This window comes from Pseudonaja textilis, chromosome 3 (assembly GCF_049901715.1).
Source record: "Pseudonaja textilis isolate UNSWEBS1 chromosome 3, rPseTex1.2, whole genome shotgun sequence".
NCBI classification, from domain to species: Eukaryota; Metazoa; Chordata; class Lepidosauria; order Squamata; family Elapidae; genus Pseudonaja; species Pseudonaja textilis.
The window spans coordinates 51,635,096-51,649,030 of NC_141992.1; the positions used below are offsets into that span (position 1 = coordinate 51,635,096).

The 13,935-nt window shown below is 39.9% G+C and overlaps 1 protein-coding gene across 4 annotated transcripts in view; it reads right to left on the minus strand.

Moving 5' to 3' along the window:
• Window positions 1–97: 97 nt before the first annotated feature.
• The window catches only part of INAVA (innate immunity activator), a 29,828-nt gene continuing 15,990 nt past the window's right edge, over window positions 98–13,935 (minus strand). For 2 of the 4 annotated variants that reach the window (XM_087929692.1, XM_087929690.1), the window contains exons 5-10: window positions 11,990–12,218; window positions 9,009–9,062; window positions 7,885–8,014; window positions 6,322–6,495; window positions 3,887–4,592; window positions 98–424 (exon numbers count right to left, since the gene is read on the minus strand). In XM_087929692.1, the coding sequence (XP_087785818.1) occupies window positions 332–424; window positions 3,887–4,592; window positions 6,322–6,495; window positions 7,885–8,014; window positions 9,009–9,062; window positions 11,990–12,218 (1,386 nt within the window). In that variant the 3' untranslated portion in view covers window positions 98–331. Of the gene's footprint in view, window positions 425–3,886; window positions 4,593–6,321; window positions 6,496–7,884; window positions 8,120–9,008; window positions 9,063–11,989; window positions 12,219–13,935 lie in introns of all 4 variants that reach the window. The other 2 variants (XM_026718188.2, XM_087929689.1) reach the window with 1 other exon arrangement.

Sequence of the window (13,935 nt, forward strand, 5' to 3'; positions counted from 1 at the left end):
CAAAAATCCTACACTAACTTCATTTTCGTAATCTACAGACACACTAAAGTTATTCCCAGCACAGACCTAAGAGAATAAATAGGCAGACAAACCCTGGTTAATTTGATCTGTATTTCATATAATACAAGAAACATAAATTCTGTTGTCATCAGTACACTGTTTCAATTCATCATAGGAACATGGTCTCACATAGCTTGCAGAACAAGTCCCAAAGTTTCTCCCAAACAGGAGGAGCACAAAATGCAAGAACGTGTCAAGACTTGAATTAAGGCCTCTTCTTCCCCTCCTAAACAAGGGCCTTCCTGCTCATGCTTCCAGGGTCTAGCAGCCTCTAAACTTGAGTAATGATTTCTCCATTTTCCGGGACGTAGACTTGCACAGGGGCTCCTTCAGGAGAGCGTTTGAGGATATGGATACGAGGTACCTGAAAGTTCAAAAGAAAACCTTTAATAAAACTGTTATTTTTAGCAGGGCTTTTCATTACCTATTTATTCTACCACTACTACAATTCATCTATTTTTATTTCACGTAAGGCATCTCCAGAGAACATGCAATCACTCATACACAAATTTAGTTTAAATAAACCATTGTGTGTGTATGTGTACACACACACACACACACACACTACAATATAGGATGTAAAATATTAAGATAAACCATAATAAAACCACCATAACATGGAGCCATAGAATTGCAATGGGATAGATGTTATAATTCACTATCTAAGGGAGATGACCATCTAACATTAAGAAACTAATTTATTAAGAGAGGAGGAAAATATGTGACAAATAAAAGATAATTACATTACCTTCTACCTTAAACTGTGTGCCCAACAGCCTGCATGTTAACATCAAGACTGATTTAGAGAAGACGGCATAACAGATGGATCCACTGCTAAAATTGGTAGCACCTCTTAGGAGAAAATTCAGGAACATGGCAATAGAGTAGCTGCTCTAGCTGGCTGCAGGGGGGGTTAGAGATTACTAAATGATGTTTTAGAATTTCCCATTCTACCTGCAGTGCTGTGCAGTCAAACAACTATGGATACGAGAGCTCAGGAAATCTCAAGAATCAGAAATTAATCTGTTAATACCTGAAATACTTCACAACTGAAGTGAAACCCACCAGGTGGGTTTCATTCATTCATTCACAATGGCCTGAATATCAGACTAGATGTTCCAAAAGGTCAGTACATTAGCCTGTTGTGACAAATTCAAGAAGCACTGGGAGAATCTTAAAGACTAGCATATATAATATGAAATCAGCGTATAAACTAAAGCCCATTTTATGTGATGCTCATATTGTGTAAGCAGTGTTTCTCAGGCTGATAAACATGAAGCAGAATTCATGCAGTTCGATTCTAAGTTTGTATCTAGAATACTTAACTCCAAAGCTCACAAACCAACCCATCCAGTTAAGTACATGATTTTAACAGTGGAGTTTTAGGACTTGGTGGTAGAGCATTGTGAAGGGTTAATCTCCCGTGACATCGCTGCATGGCTTCAGTGTTCTATTTAAAACAGATTAGAAAAAAAAATGCAATGAGCTGTTCAAGAACCTGCCTTTCTAGCTCATGCAACCACTTCCTAGGATAACAATTTTGTAGCTCTGCTTCAAAGGAGTGGAAAGTAAGCATTAGGGATTATGAGAGGAGGAAATCAAGGGCAAGTTCACGCTTGCATGGTGTGGGCCTGTGCTGCAGGCAAGGGAGATGTCCAAGGAGATGAAAGTTTTATGAAACATTCACACATCTGAAGGAGGAGGAAATCTAGAACAAACAAAAAACGACCCATACCACACAGATTCCTTTCAATGACTACTTTTCTGAGGGTAGATAGCGGAAGCATTCCCAGAATCCTCTGACATGACAAAGATAAAAGATAAAAACTCCCTCAAGTCCAACTTGACAACTGGTGACTACATGGCAATGGCTAGAAATTGGGATCATTCTCGTCAATCACACAAGATTTGCCCCTGCCTACTTTCAGGACAACTTTTTCAACTTTTCATTCTAGCTTACAACCCTGCATTGCTTGATAATCTGGAACCTGACTAATACCCAGATGCGATTCTGTGTAGCCATTTGAGATCAATCAAATTCAGCTAACCTGGTGAGTCCTTTGCTATAATTCTCAAAAGCACTTAACAGCTTTTTCCATCAGATGCCCTCCAGATGAATAAGTATGGAACTGTGGGAGTTGAAGACCAAGTCTTCAGAGGACTCTACGTTCAGAAAGGCTGCTCGAAACAAAGGAACTTGGGTGCTAACCATTTCCCACCAGTTTCAGATAAACTTAAACTGAACAATAGATACAATTTTATCAAATCAAAGGGATGAGTTCGGTAGAAGTAGAGTGGGCAAAATTTAGTGATTATCATCGGATCATTTCAGTCTTTGTCATACGCTTAAGCAACTCTTATTGACATGGATGACCCATAAGTGTCCTGAACATCAACTCCTCCTACTGTGTATCTGTATGTATCTCGTATTTGGGAAAGGACATTTTAAATATTGCTTTAGGAAAGGTCACAAGCACAATACTGATAGAATATTTGTAGCTCAGGGTTGAACTGCACAGTCCTTGCATATACGTTCTCTGAGCTTGGTTGTTGTCTTGTAGACATTTCATTGGTCAGCTAGGTAATGTCTTCTGTGTTGATGATGTTTATCTAGTTTGCTAATGAAACGCCTGCAAGAAAACAACCAAACTCAAAAAGCACCAACAATTCCGAAGCACAATATTAAAAGGCACAGCTCTAATATTAAAGAACTGGCTGTTTTCTCAGGCCCTGGGCTAAGGTGGATGAAGCTCTTTGTGGTGTGCTTGTGTATGTTTTTGAGTTGTTGGCAGGTGTTGGTCTTCTTTTTTATTTACCTTGTTGTTTCTTATTTGACTTTTTTAATCTATCTTTTTTTTTTAAATTGTTACATAGTACGCTGCCCAAAGTGATTATAGTATCAGACAGCACATAAATCAAGTAAATATTAAAATGTTAAAATCCTCAGAAAATAATGTATGGAGAATAAAACAGAAGTGGGAAGGGAGTAGATAGAAATATATTCAATTTTAAATTTCTAACAGATTCTACAAATATGACGCTGTCATATCATAAAGCCTATTCTACATAAATGAGTTAGCTTGCTTATAAAAGTATGCTTTGTTATGCAGTTACAAAGTTTAGTTTACACAAACAAAAATGAACCTAAAGTAATATCCTCACTGTTGGTGGTCATTATAGTGATTTATTTATTTTGATCTTTGATTCTGATTATTTTATAAGCTTCATGATCTTCTGTAAGAAAGTTAGCCTACATTGAGACAAACTTTCTTACTGTTTCCCATGTTTGTTTACTCTTTGAGTTGGCACATTTCCAAGCATATCTTAACTTCCTTCACCTCTTAATGAATTAACATATCATTTAAAACAAAAATAATTGGAAATTTTCATCAGCCCTTTTTCTCATGTATCCCATTTTGGGGGGGCGGTGTCAGGAGGAGAAGGTTTGCAAAAAGAATAAAGAGCATTTTTTTCCCTTGATAATTTCCTGGCCTGCATATTTATATCCAAAAGGAACATGCATTGGTGGTAGATAGCATCGTGGGTTGTTCTCCATTTTTGTTAGCACCCATCAAATTCAGTAGAAAGCACTCCTCCACCTTTTTCCCCTTTTACTTAAGTTTAGTTGTTGTTGTTTTGTGTGTAATGCAGATGGTATAAGCCAGGAGTGGAGAACCCACACGTAGTTTTTAAGAGTTCAACACTGGCTAACCTATCCCATTACTTTGTTTACTGTCCTTGCTGTAAGAAAGCTGCCAGTTTGGGGCAAGGCAGAGAGAATTAAGATGCTGGTTCCCCTCTCCCTAGAGCTGCTCTGTATTCTTACCTGAATTTGATGTCCCAAGGAACAAGGAGAATGCAATTCTCTGCCTGGCATACTGCGCACACGGAAAGCTCCTTGCCTATCCAGCGAATGCGGACGCGCATTGCGCAGCCGGGTTCGTTCGTGCCAGGATTTTAACTCTTCTGTCACTGCCGCCTTGGAGAGAACTCGAGGCCCCACTGGAACAAAGTCCTTCAGGGATGGCGTACGAACTACCCTGCTGTGGGATACAACAGACCTATGGAATCTAACTGGAACTGCTTCTTCCTTGTAGGCAAAGTGAGCTGAGCTGCCAGAGAGAAAAGATGACCGACCATGGCAGAGGTGGCTATTCGGCACACGTTCTGTGACAGGGAAAAAACCTGGCCCTGAACGCAGGTTCTGAGGACACAGATGATGGTATTCTACTTCTTGTCCCTTGCAGATCTGGTTATGAAACAGCTGCGTGGGCTCCTCCTTGGACACTACAGATGCCGGCTTCATAAAAGAAATGTCCGGGCTGCTGCTGCCAGCAGATGTTGTGTAAGAGATGCTGGAGACATCTGAATTGCTATCTTCTGAAGCAGAGTGAAAATTGGTTTTCGGAGCAGGATTGGGATTGGATGCAGCGAAACAGAATTCAGGGACAGTCACGGTATAGTAGGTGGGACGTCGCCTGGGCAGTGCACTTCTTCCTCGGGACTCCAAACTTTCCCTAGTGGAACATACCCTGTGGAGCCAGAATAAACTGGTTAAGATTGCAAATGTCAGGAGCAATCGTTTGATCCTTGGGAAAAAAAACATGACGCTATCTTCTTAAAACCTTAAGTAGCTTAACACAAACACTCATGACACGTGGACAACCAGCTAAATATGAGCCAGCAGTGTGCAGCAGCCAAAAAAGCTAATGCAATCCTAAGTTGTATTAACAGAGGGATACAATCAAGATCAAGGGAGGTAGTAATACCACTCTATAAAGCCTTAGTAAGACCACACCTAGAGTATTGCATCCGGTTTTGGTCACCACATTATAAAACAGAAAAAGTGCAGAGAAGAGAAACCAGGATGATTAAGGGACTGGAGCTAAAACATACAACGAATGGCTGCAGGAACTGGGCTTGGCTAGTCTAGTAAAGAGAAGGACCAGGGGAGACACCATAGAGGTCTTCCAATATTTGAGGGGCTGCCACACAGAGGAAGGGGGTCAAGCTATTTTCTAAAGCACCTGAAGACCAGACAAGGAATAATGGATGGAAACTGAACAAGGAGAGATTTAACCTGGAAATAAGGAGAAACTTTCTGACAGTGAGAACAATCAACCAATGGAACAGCTTGCCCTTGGAAGTTGTGGGAGCACCATCACTTGAGACTTTCAATGAGAGATTGGACTGCCATTTGTCAGAAATGGTGTAGGGTCTGCCATTTGGGTAGGGGGTTGGACTAGATGACCTACAAGGTCCCGTCCAACTCTGATTATCTGTTATGTGTTATCTGTGGAGTTCAGAACTTCCATAGATTTCATCCCGTCTACTATGCATTCTACTTATGACTGGCCTTTCCTATCTCATCTCATACCTATGCCATGAATGTCCATTTAAACCAGGGGTGCCCGAACATGGCAATCTTAGGATGTATAGACTTCATCTCCCAGAATTCCCCCGCCAGGAGTTCTGGGAGGTGAAGTCCACGGGTTTTTAAGTTGCCATGGTTAGATGCCACTGTTTTAAGGAAATGCTTAAGGGTATATTTCTGACATCTTTAGTGGATAACTTACTTTTTAATTTTGTATACATTTATATGGAACTATGAATAGGGTCAAGTAGAGACATTCAAAATTTCACATTTCTTTCACATCTCTCATTTCAGGGCAATATGCCATGTATAGTTCATTCCAATCAAAATTTTGCAATTTTAGTCAAATCCCCCCCATGTCCATATATTTGCTATTTTATTATTTATTTTGCTTATAATATTTATTCCTCCTCCTTCTCCTTCTAGCTGATGGTATTCACTAAACACTATTTTCTCATGCAAAGCTACCTTCGGACACATTAAAGTCTATAAACTTTTTTAAAAGTGAAAGCTAAGATTCTCAAGCTTTGTATTTTGGGACACACATAAAGGTCTGCGTGAACTTAATTTATTCTTGCTAAATGTACTTTTAAAGTGTCTGCTTGTTGTCAAAATCCACCATTGGATTAGGCAAGGTAATCATAGAAACATAGAAAACTGATGGCAGAAAAAGACCTAGTGGTCCATTGAGTGTTCCCTTTGAATTTATTTATTTATTATTATTATTTTTATATTTTATATTTTAATTTTTGTCAGATGATGGATACGTGTTTATCACAAGCAAGTTTAAGCTCATGTTTAAAGCAGGTTAAACCATAGGAGTACTTTCAATATACTGTACCTCAATACAGTACAGTACAGTATTGTACAGAATTGTAATACAGTACCTTATCAACTGAGACTGTCCTCTCCTTCCTGGGAATTCTGGGGTTGGAGGGGCACTAAAACCAGCCTGTCTTCTTACTTCCAGCTTCCTTGGAGGATCTAAGGAACACAGGTGTGTCTCAACTGCCCTCTGAATGGAAGGGCTGGGTGCCGGTGGGGGCTTTATGCTTGCTGTGCTATAACAGAACACAATGAGATAAAAACTAAGACACAGTTCTTCTGTCTATTTCCCAGTTATCATTATTTTTCTACATGCAAACCAAGGGCCCACTGGTTAAGGGCTGTAAAAGTCATTCTTTCCTATTATTTCTGAAAACAGAATAGAAGCAAAAGAAGAAAAACCCTGAAGATTCCAGAATGTCAATAAAACAACTGTTCAAGTTTTAGCTACCTCTGATATTCTGGGTCAATGCTCCTCAAAGAACATTTCGATCCCAAATAAGTCAAGGACTACTTATATATGGGGTTGCCTTTGAGCAGGGACCAGGCGTTTCCATCAGCACCAGGCCAAGACAGAATACACACTGGAGTCCCATACCATATTACACCAGTGCTGCCATCCAGCTAGTTTCAAGGTGTTAGTGTGAGTATAGATAGCTCCAGGTTCCTTGGGACCAGATTATCCAAAACAAGGTTTCAAGTACATGACCTTTATGGGCATCTACAATTTTGGGGGAAGACAGGAATTTGCTGTTTGAAATTGACATTAAAAAGGGCATTATCCATGACATCGCTTGTGGAACAATATCTTTCCTACAGTGTGCCAAATCATGCTGGCATCTTTTAATTGTCTTTTTCAAAATTATAATTTTAAATTTGGCGTTATCCGGCCATTAAGTTCCCTAATATTTGTCTTGCAATGGATTTGTCTTGTAATGAAAGATGGGCACTAAAGAGACAGGATACAACCAGTAAATACTGTAGATGTTGTCTCCAATTTTCCATCTACCTGAACAGCAAGAGCAGGAAAAAAAAGTTTCAGGAAATGCTCTTAACATGGCATGTCCACAAAATAGGATTTTTTAAAAATTGCTGTGCTATTGCCATGATAAAATCAGAGTGTTAAAATGAACCACAACTTTCCCTAAATCCATTTCCTATTGCAAATCAAAATAATCTAACTACAATTTACTATGCTAATTCATAATTTCATCTGTAGGCGCACAAGTAAGCGATACTTGCAAAAAATAGTCATCAAAAACATTTGATGTCTATCACTGTTATCAGTGATTATTAATCAAGGTAAAGTTATTATTAATAATACACCCAGGATGCAAGATATTCTGATGGCTTTTCTTATCTGTTCAATAAAGGATGCAACAAGGTAGATTAGTGCAATTTTAATATAGTGAAGAAAGAAGGATAATGTTAAGAATCAATGAATAAATTAAGATTTGAACCTGAAAGTTTAATTCAACCTGTCTGTCTTCAACAGTTGCAAGTACACTTTGCAACTGAGTTATGAGTTATGATTTACATGAATTCACCTCAACACTTTGAAATCAAATGGAGACATCCTAACAAAGAGAAAAACACAGTAGAAAGTTCCAGTGAACAAGTTTAACCTCAGCGTGCTGTTGGACCCCATCGACTTCTTGGGCTTCTCATAGGGCTTGTCCAAACTAGTTTCTTTCCAAGGGCTATTCTGGATGGGAGAAGACTCCACTTCAGCAGCTGGATAATGAGTTGAATCTTCTAGAAAGCCAAGGGAGGAAAGTTGCGATGAAGGACTGTGGTGAGACTGGATTTGTGTCCAAGGTGTAATTATTGTTGGAAGGTGAGGATTCACCACAGGGACTTCTTTAGAAAGAAAGGAGGATGATAGCTTGTCACTACAAACTTGAATGTCCTTTAAGCATCCACTAAACTACCTTGTATACCTGCACTCCCTTACCAGCCCTTAATTAAAACAAAGGGGGACATTAAATTTGGCACCCTTGGATCATTTCACTGAGATCCATTATAAACATCCTTCCTTGCCTTCAAGCTTGGTAAAATATTGCAGGTAAATGTTTGGTCACAATGTCTGGATATGATGCTGAGAATTGTAATCAAATAGCTAATCTCTTTCGCTGAATGTGATGTCATTAAATAAAAACAACAGCAGCAGAATGTTTAAATAAATATTTTAAAAATGACTAAAATAGCTGTCTGAATGTTTACTTACTAAGCCTCTGTCAGGAAAGACTTCTATTCTTAAAACCCCTGGGCATCATAACTCTAGCATGAAAAATTATTATTTAAAAAAAGACAATTTCACCATCCCCAGAATGAAAAATATTGCTCTCTCTCTCTCTCTCTCTCTCTCTCTCTCTGTGTGTGTGTGTGTGTGTGTGTGTGTGTGTGTGTGTGTGTGAGAGAGAGAGAGAGAGAGAGAGAGAGAGAGAGAGAGAGAGAGAGAGAGAGAGGGGAGAGCTACAGCCTTCCCTCTGAACCACTATTTGACTGGGCAAAAAAGTATATTTATGAAAAATCCAGTAATGCAGCCTAGGTATGAATATTATTACATTACCATGCAAAAATGATGTAACAAAATGTGTTCAAAGACATCAAAGTTAGTACAGAAAATCAGTAAAGAAAGAGGCCATTCTATCATAAAAAAAGAATGCCCTAAGATCTTTTTGAGGTTGCCATGCAAAGGGAAGAGCCTCCCAAGTAAAGGCATTAGGGTCACACTTAATTAACTTACCTTCTTCTCTCACACTTGTGTCCAACAAGCGATGTTCATCAGAGGCACTGAACCCTTAAGAAAAAATGGGGAAGGGCACTGTAAATGAGACCTGCAAAGCCTTTTGCTATTTAGGATTCTAGATATTGGATTTCATTCACTCTTCCCACTTATTTGCCATGTCCCTGTCTCTTCCTGCCCCACACCCTTCCCAGCTAGCGTTCTGAGATCACTGAGCATAAACACCCCCACTGCGTAATTAAAAGTGAGAAGTTGAGTAGTTCTGTGGGGGGTTTTCTTCCTAAAGATTCTATCCATTTCAGCAATGTTTTTTGAGTTACTCATGCCATCAGAGAAAAAATATCAACAATTTGGCCTCCTTTGAGCTATAGATTTCCAAGCAGCTATTAGAATCTCTGACACTCACTAGAAATATGCAGTCATAAATCCCTCAAAGAACCACAGAAGGGACAACAAAAGCTTTTTATCTTATTAGTACTGGGCTAACTCCAATAACCCAAACCACATCATTCAAGGCAAAGCATTCATGTACACAAACCTACCCTCCTCAAAGAAACAGTCCACGATAAAGCGAATTAATACTAATCTAAAGGATTGGGATGTGCATTTCAGGCAGCATTTTTCCACACAGTCAAAATATCAAATTGTTAATTAATAGCTCAAAATTCCTTTTGCTCTTTAGATGTAGTGTGGATGAGACACGAGGGCAATTCAGAGAGAAATGCCCTTAAGCTGGTTCATTTCAAAGAGCTTACGTAGGGTTCCCTCTGAAACAACAGGTAGATGCTAATAACCACTAGTTTCCTTTTATGGTCCAGCCAAGGTGGACTCTGAGGTGGGGGGAGGAGGAAAGGTGATCTCATTCGGTCAATAAGATCTCCTGCACAATCTACGCAAACTATTGTCCTTCCATTCAACAAAGAGTCTCTTTGTGTTCAAACCCGATCAACTCTAGATACGGCTGGGAAAGACCCCTGTTTAGGAACCCTGAGAAGCAGTTGACAGTTGCCTCAATGATTTGGTTTAAAAGAAGCTGCCTTTTTGTGTTCCAGATACCCCAAACAAATAGTACAAGGTATCAAAGAAAATACTAAGTTCTTATCTGCAAATATTTACCATACAAAATTATTGGGCAAAAAGCAATGAAGTGGGTGCATAAGAAGCCATCCAGTTACCCCCGTGAATGCAAACATAGTTTCAACATAGCTATTTTCATTGTAAAATATCTGAACTAGTAGATACTAAAGCCCACGACTGGGAGGGAGAAACGAATGAGAAAGGATTGAGTCTAATACCGAAGTTCAAAATACATTTATTCTGTGTGCAGGTAAGTCTGAGTTCAGCACAGCTGACTTCTCCTCAGTTCAGTGTTCACAGGATTGCACTTTTGTCTGTAAAAATTACAGAACAAGAGATTTGGAAGGGACCTTGGAGGTCTTCTAGTCCAGTCCCCTACTCAGGGAGGAGACCCTGTACCATTTCAGACAGATGGCTTGTCCGATCTCTTCTTGAAAACCTCCAGGGATGGGCCGTTCCACTGATCAATTGTTCTCACTGTCAAGCAAGTGACAGAGACTAAAGAAGAATCTAAAACAGGGGTCTCCAACCTTGGCGACTTTAAGCCTGGAGGACTTCAACTCCCAGAATTCCCCAGCCAGCTGGCTGGGGAATTCTGGGAGTTGAAGTCCTCCAGGCTTAAAGTTGCCAAAGTTGGAGACCCCTGATCCAAAGGAACCTTCTACCACACAGGGCCTTGCAGGCATGTCTTTCAGAATTCCTAGGGAGTATGTCTATTCGCCCTGTTTCTGGGAATTCTGTAGTCCCAGCACAGCTGGAGTGGGGGGGGGCAACTTGGGAGGCTAAGTCAGGGGACTGCCTTTTTAAAGGTTAAATCTGATGCCAGGGAGCTTTGCATCAATCATTCACAGCAGGCTTCTACATGTTTCCTCCTCCAGCTGCCTCTCCCTGCTTTTTTTTTTTCTTTCCCTTGAGTTCTCTTTGGCAACCACTTACAGAAAATTTCCCTTGGTAGCTTATCACAGCAGGAAGAAGCCATAAAAGGTCAGCTTCCTGCTTTGAACTGGGATGAATTCCACCCAAGCCGTGCCTGTCAAAAGTTCATTTAACCTGTTTCTTATGATTTACAGGGACATGTACTTAATCCTAACCTCTGTCTCATTTCCTGACAACCTTTTTTAATTTCAAAACCCACTTCCTCATAATAACAAAGAGCCTTGTGGCAGCCTAAAGAGAAACAAATCTATTTTAACAAAAACTATTAGACCTTCAGGTTTTATGAGACTTCTTGCGTCTGCCTCTACTTTCCTGGTTTGTAGGTTTTCAGTCAAAGGGTTTTTTAATTTTATTCTCTCTAGTGGCTATACATAATAAACCAATTAGCCTGCCCTTGGTAGAATTTATTATTATTACCGACGCCTTATTAAGTTTTAAGGACTTTTTTTTCATATCAAGCTTGCTTCCCAAAATATATACTTACAGCTTTGCTTTCCAAGCCATGTAAGACGTATTTTAAAGTCATTCAGCGCAGCATTTGTATAAATTACAGCCCACCTGTAGGCTGCCCCAATGCAGGGCTGTGAAACTCGTGGTCCGCAGGCCAGCTGCGTCACATTCTGGCCGAGTCCACACCCGGTTTAGCAAAAGGGTGGGGGAGTCATGATACGTCACGTGACGACACGAGTTTGACCCCCCTGCCTTAATGGTCCCTAGGAAAAATGATGCAAAATGAGCACGCTTCTAACACATCATGGCCAGGGCTGGATTTGATTGTGGGGTTACTGTTGTGTTACTTCCTTGAGGACCGTGCTAAGTTTATGCTTGGCTTTTACATACTTCCTTCTTCAAGATAGCAGGAAATAAAAATTAAGTTGTGCGGTTGGATGAGGCAGGAGGAGTTACAAAAATGAATTTCAGAGATAGAACTGAATTAGATAACCATGCTCCGGATTGGTTCCACTTACCTTCTAAGGCTGGAGCAATGGTCTTTATCTGGGACTGCTGTTTGGATGCCAGGCGATAGTCACAGAGTGCTTGCTCCAACTCCTTCAGTTTCTTTTCCTCTTTCAAAACGGCGCTTTTCCGCCGTTTTCGAACCTGCTTGGCAAGATTTTCTTCTTTGGAAAGACACCGAGCAGCTTCAGCAATCTGTAGCTGCAGAGCCAGGTCTCTCTCTAATGTGCTCAGCGGATCCTGAAGAAAAGAAAGGGAGAATATATTCCAAACATCTTGCCTTTTCTGAGTGGTTCTTAGCAAGGGGTGGTGTGACTGGCCTTTTAAAGAGGGATCTAAAGGGGGATCTAAAGTGTCGGAACTTACAGTCACTCCTTGAAGAAGTCAGCACAGGTCTGACATCATCACCCCATTCTCTGCTCCAAAGACTCCTTTTGTGGACATCTTGGTAATTAAACATGATGCATCCTTTTTACCTAGTTACGTTTTGAACGCTTTCTAGTAATACACTTAGTCATTGTAAGCTGATCTGGGGGTTTCCATAGAAGCCAGAAGCCAGCCATGTTTTGTAAGGCTTTGTGCAACAGAAACCTGTGTGAATTAGGGTTGACAATGGTCATGCAAGTAAATCTTTGCTGTGTGAGAGAAATAGCTTTTTTTGTTTGTTTCAATGATTATTTTGGGCTAGATGCTTTTGTATGGGATGGGGAAAACAGATAAAAAGAAGAAAAGGGGGAGGAGGGGGAAATCAATGTTTTTAACAATGAGGGGGAAACAATGTTTTTCAGATGAGCATGTTCAGCATGCTACCTTTGAAATCATAGAAGTCCACACATCTGAAAATTACCAGTTGTTGAGAAACACTGTTTTAAAGCATAGTGTATTGTTCCACATAGAAAAAAAGGTCTCTGGCACAAAAGGATTATATGTTTGCTTGATTTGCTCAATGCATTCATTGATGTTCCAGGCAACGTGTCATAAAAATCTGTGGAACATAAGTAGCAACAATCCAAATGGCTCACAAACCAATAAAAGAATTGCCACTTAGATCCCTGTTGGATATGCTAGGCAAATATGGCCTGCTGAAAAACAGCATTTCGCTATCCTCAGTTGCAGAAAAGATTCCAGAATTCCCTTGCACATACCGTATGCATGTGCACATAAGAGCATAGGCATACATGTGTATACATATGCAGTGAGCATTCTGGTATGAGAAATTCTACCGGGTGATGGAGAACAACAAAACGAAGCTCCTTCAGGCATAGGAGTGCGTAAAGATAGGCAATTAATTGGATTTAGACTGAAGATAAGTTAATTCTTCTGGAAATAACTTCTCCCTTCATGGTTTAACTATGACCTCAGGACTTATTGCCCTTGAAAGATTTTCATGATTCATATAATTATGCTGAGACTTAGTGGGCAAAATACATTATGTCTCAAATCATTTTTCCTAATAGTTCTTTTTATATGTATTGAACATTCAATAAACAAGGAAAAATGAACAGGGCAAGGCCATGCTTAGCATACAATACAAGCAAAGGTGCATATTATCATGTTTCTAGAGTCATGGGGAAAGTTGAGCCAGGATAATATTGCACAAGGTACCAGACACTTCCCTCACTAAATTTAATTCTCCTGTCACATTTGCAGCTAGAATAATTAAAGAGCAATCACAAAGAATGATTTTCAGTTCTTTCAAGGCATGCTTACAAGCAGTGTAGGGATGCTAATCCAATTTAAAGATTTAGGTGGTGATTATTTTGGATTTAAGCACTCTGCAGTTAAAAGGGCGTGCTCTTTTGTATATTCTACTGGACTGATGTCTAAGGCAAAATTCCCAGCTGCCTGCCGAACCTAGCAAACCGGATGAGAAAAAGCTATCTACAGACTTCTGTTTCCAGTACAACAGGTTCTTAATAGTTGAGGAGGAAACACAAAGTAGTAAGCAATATTTGAG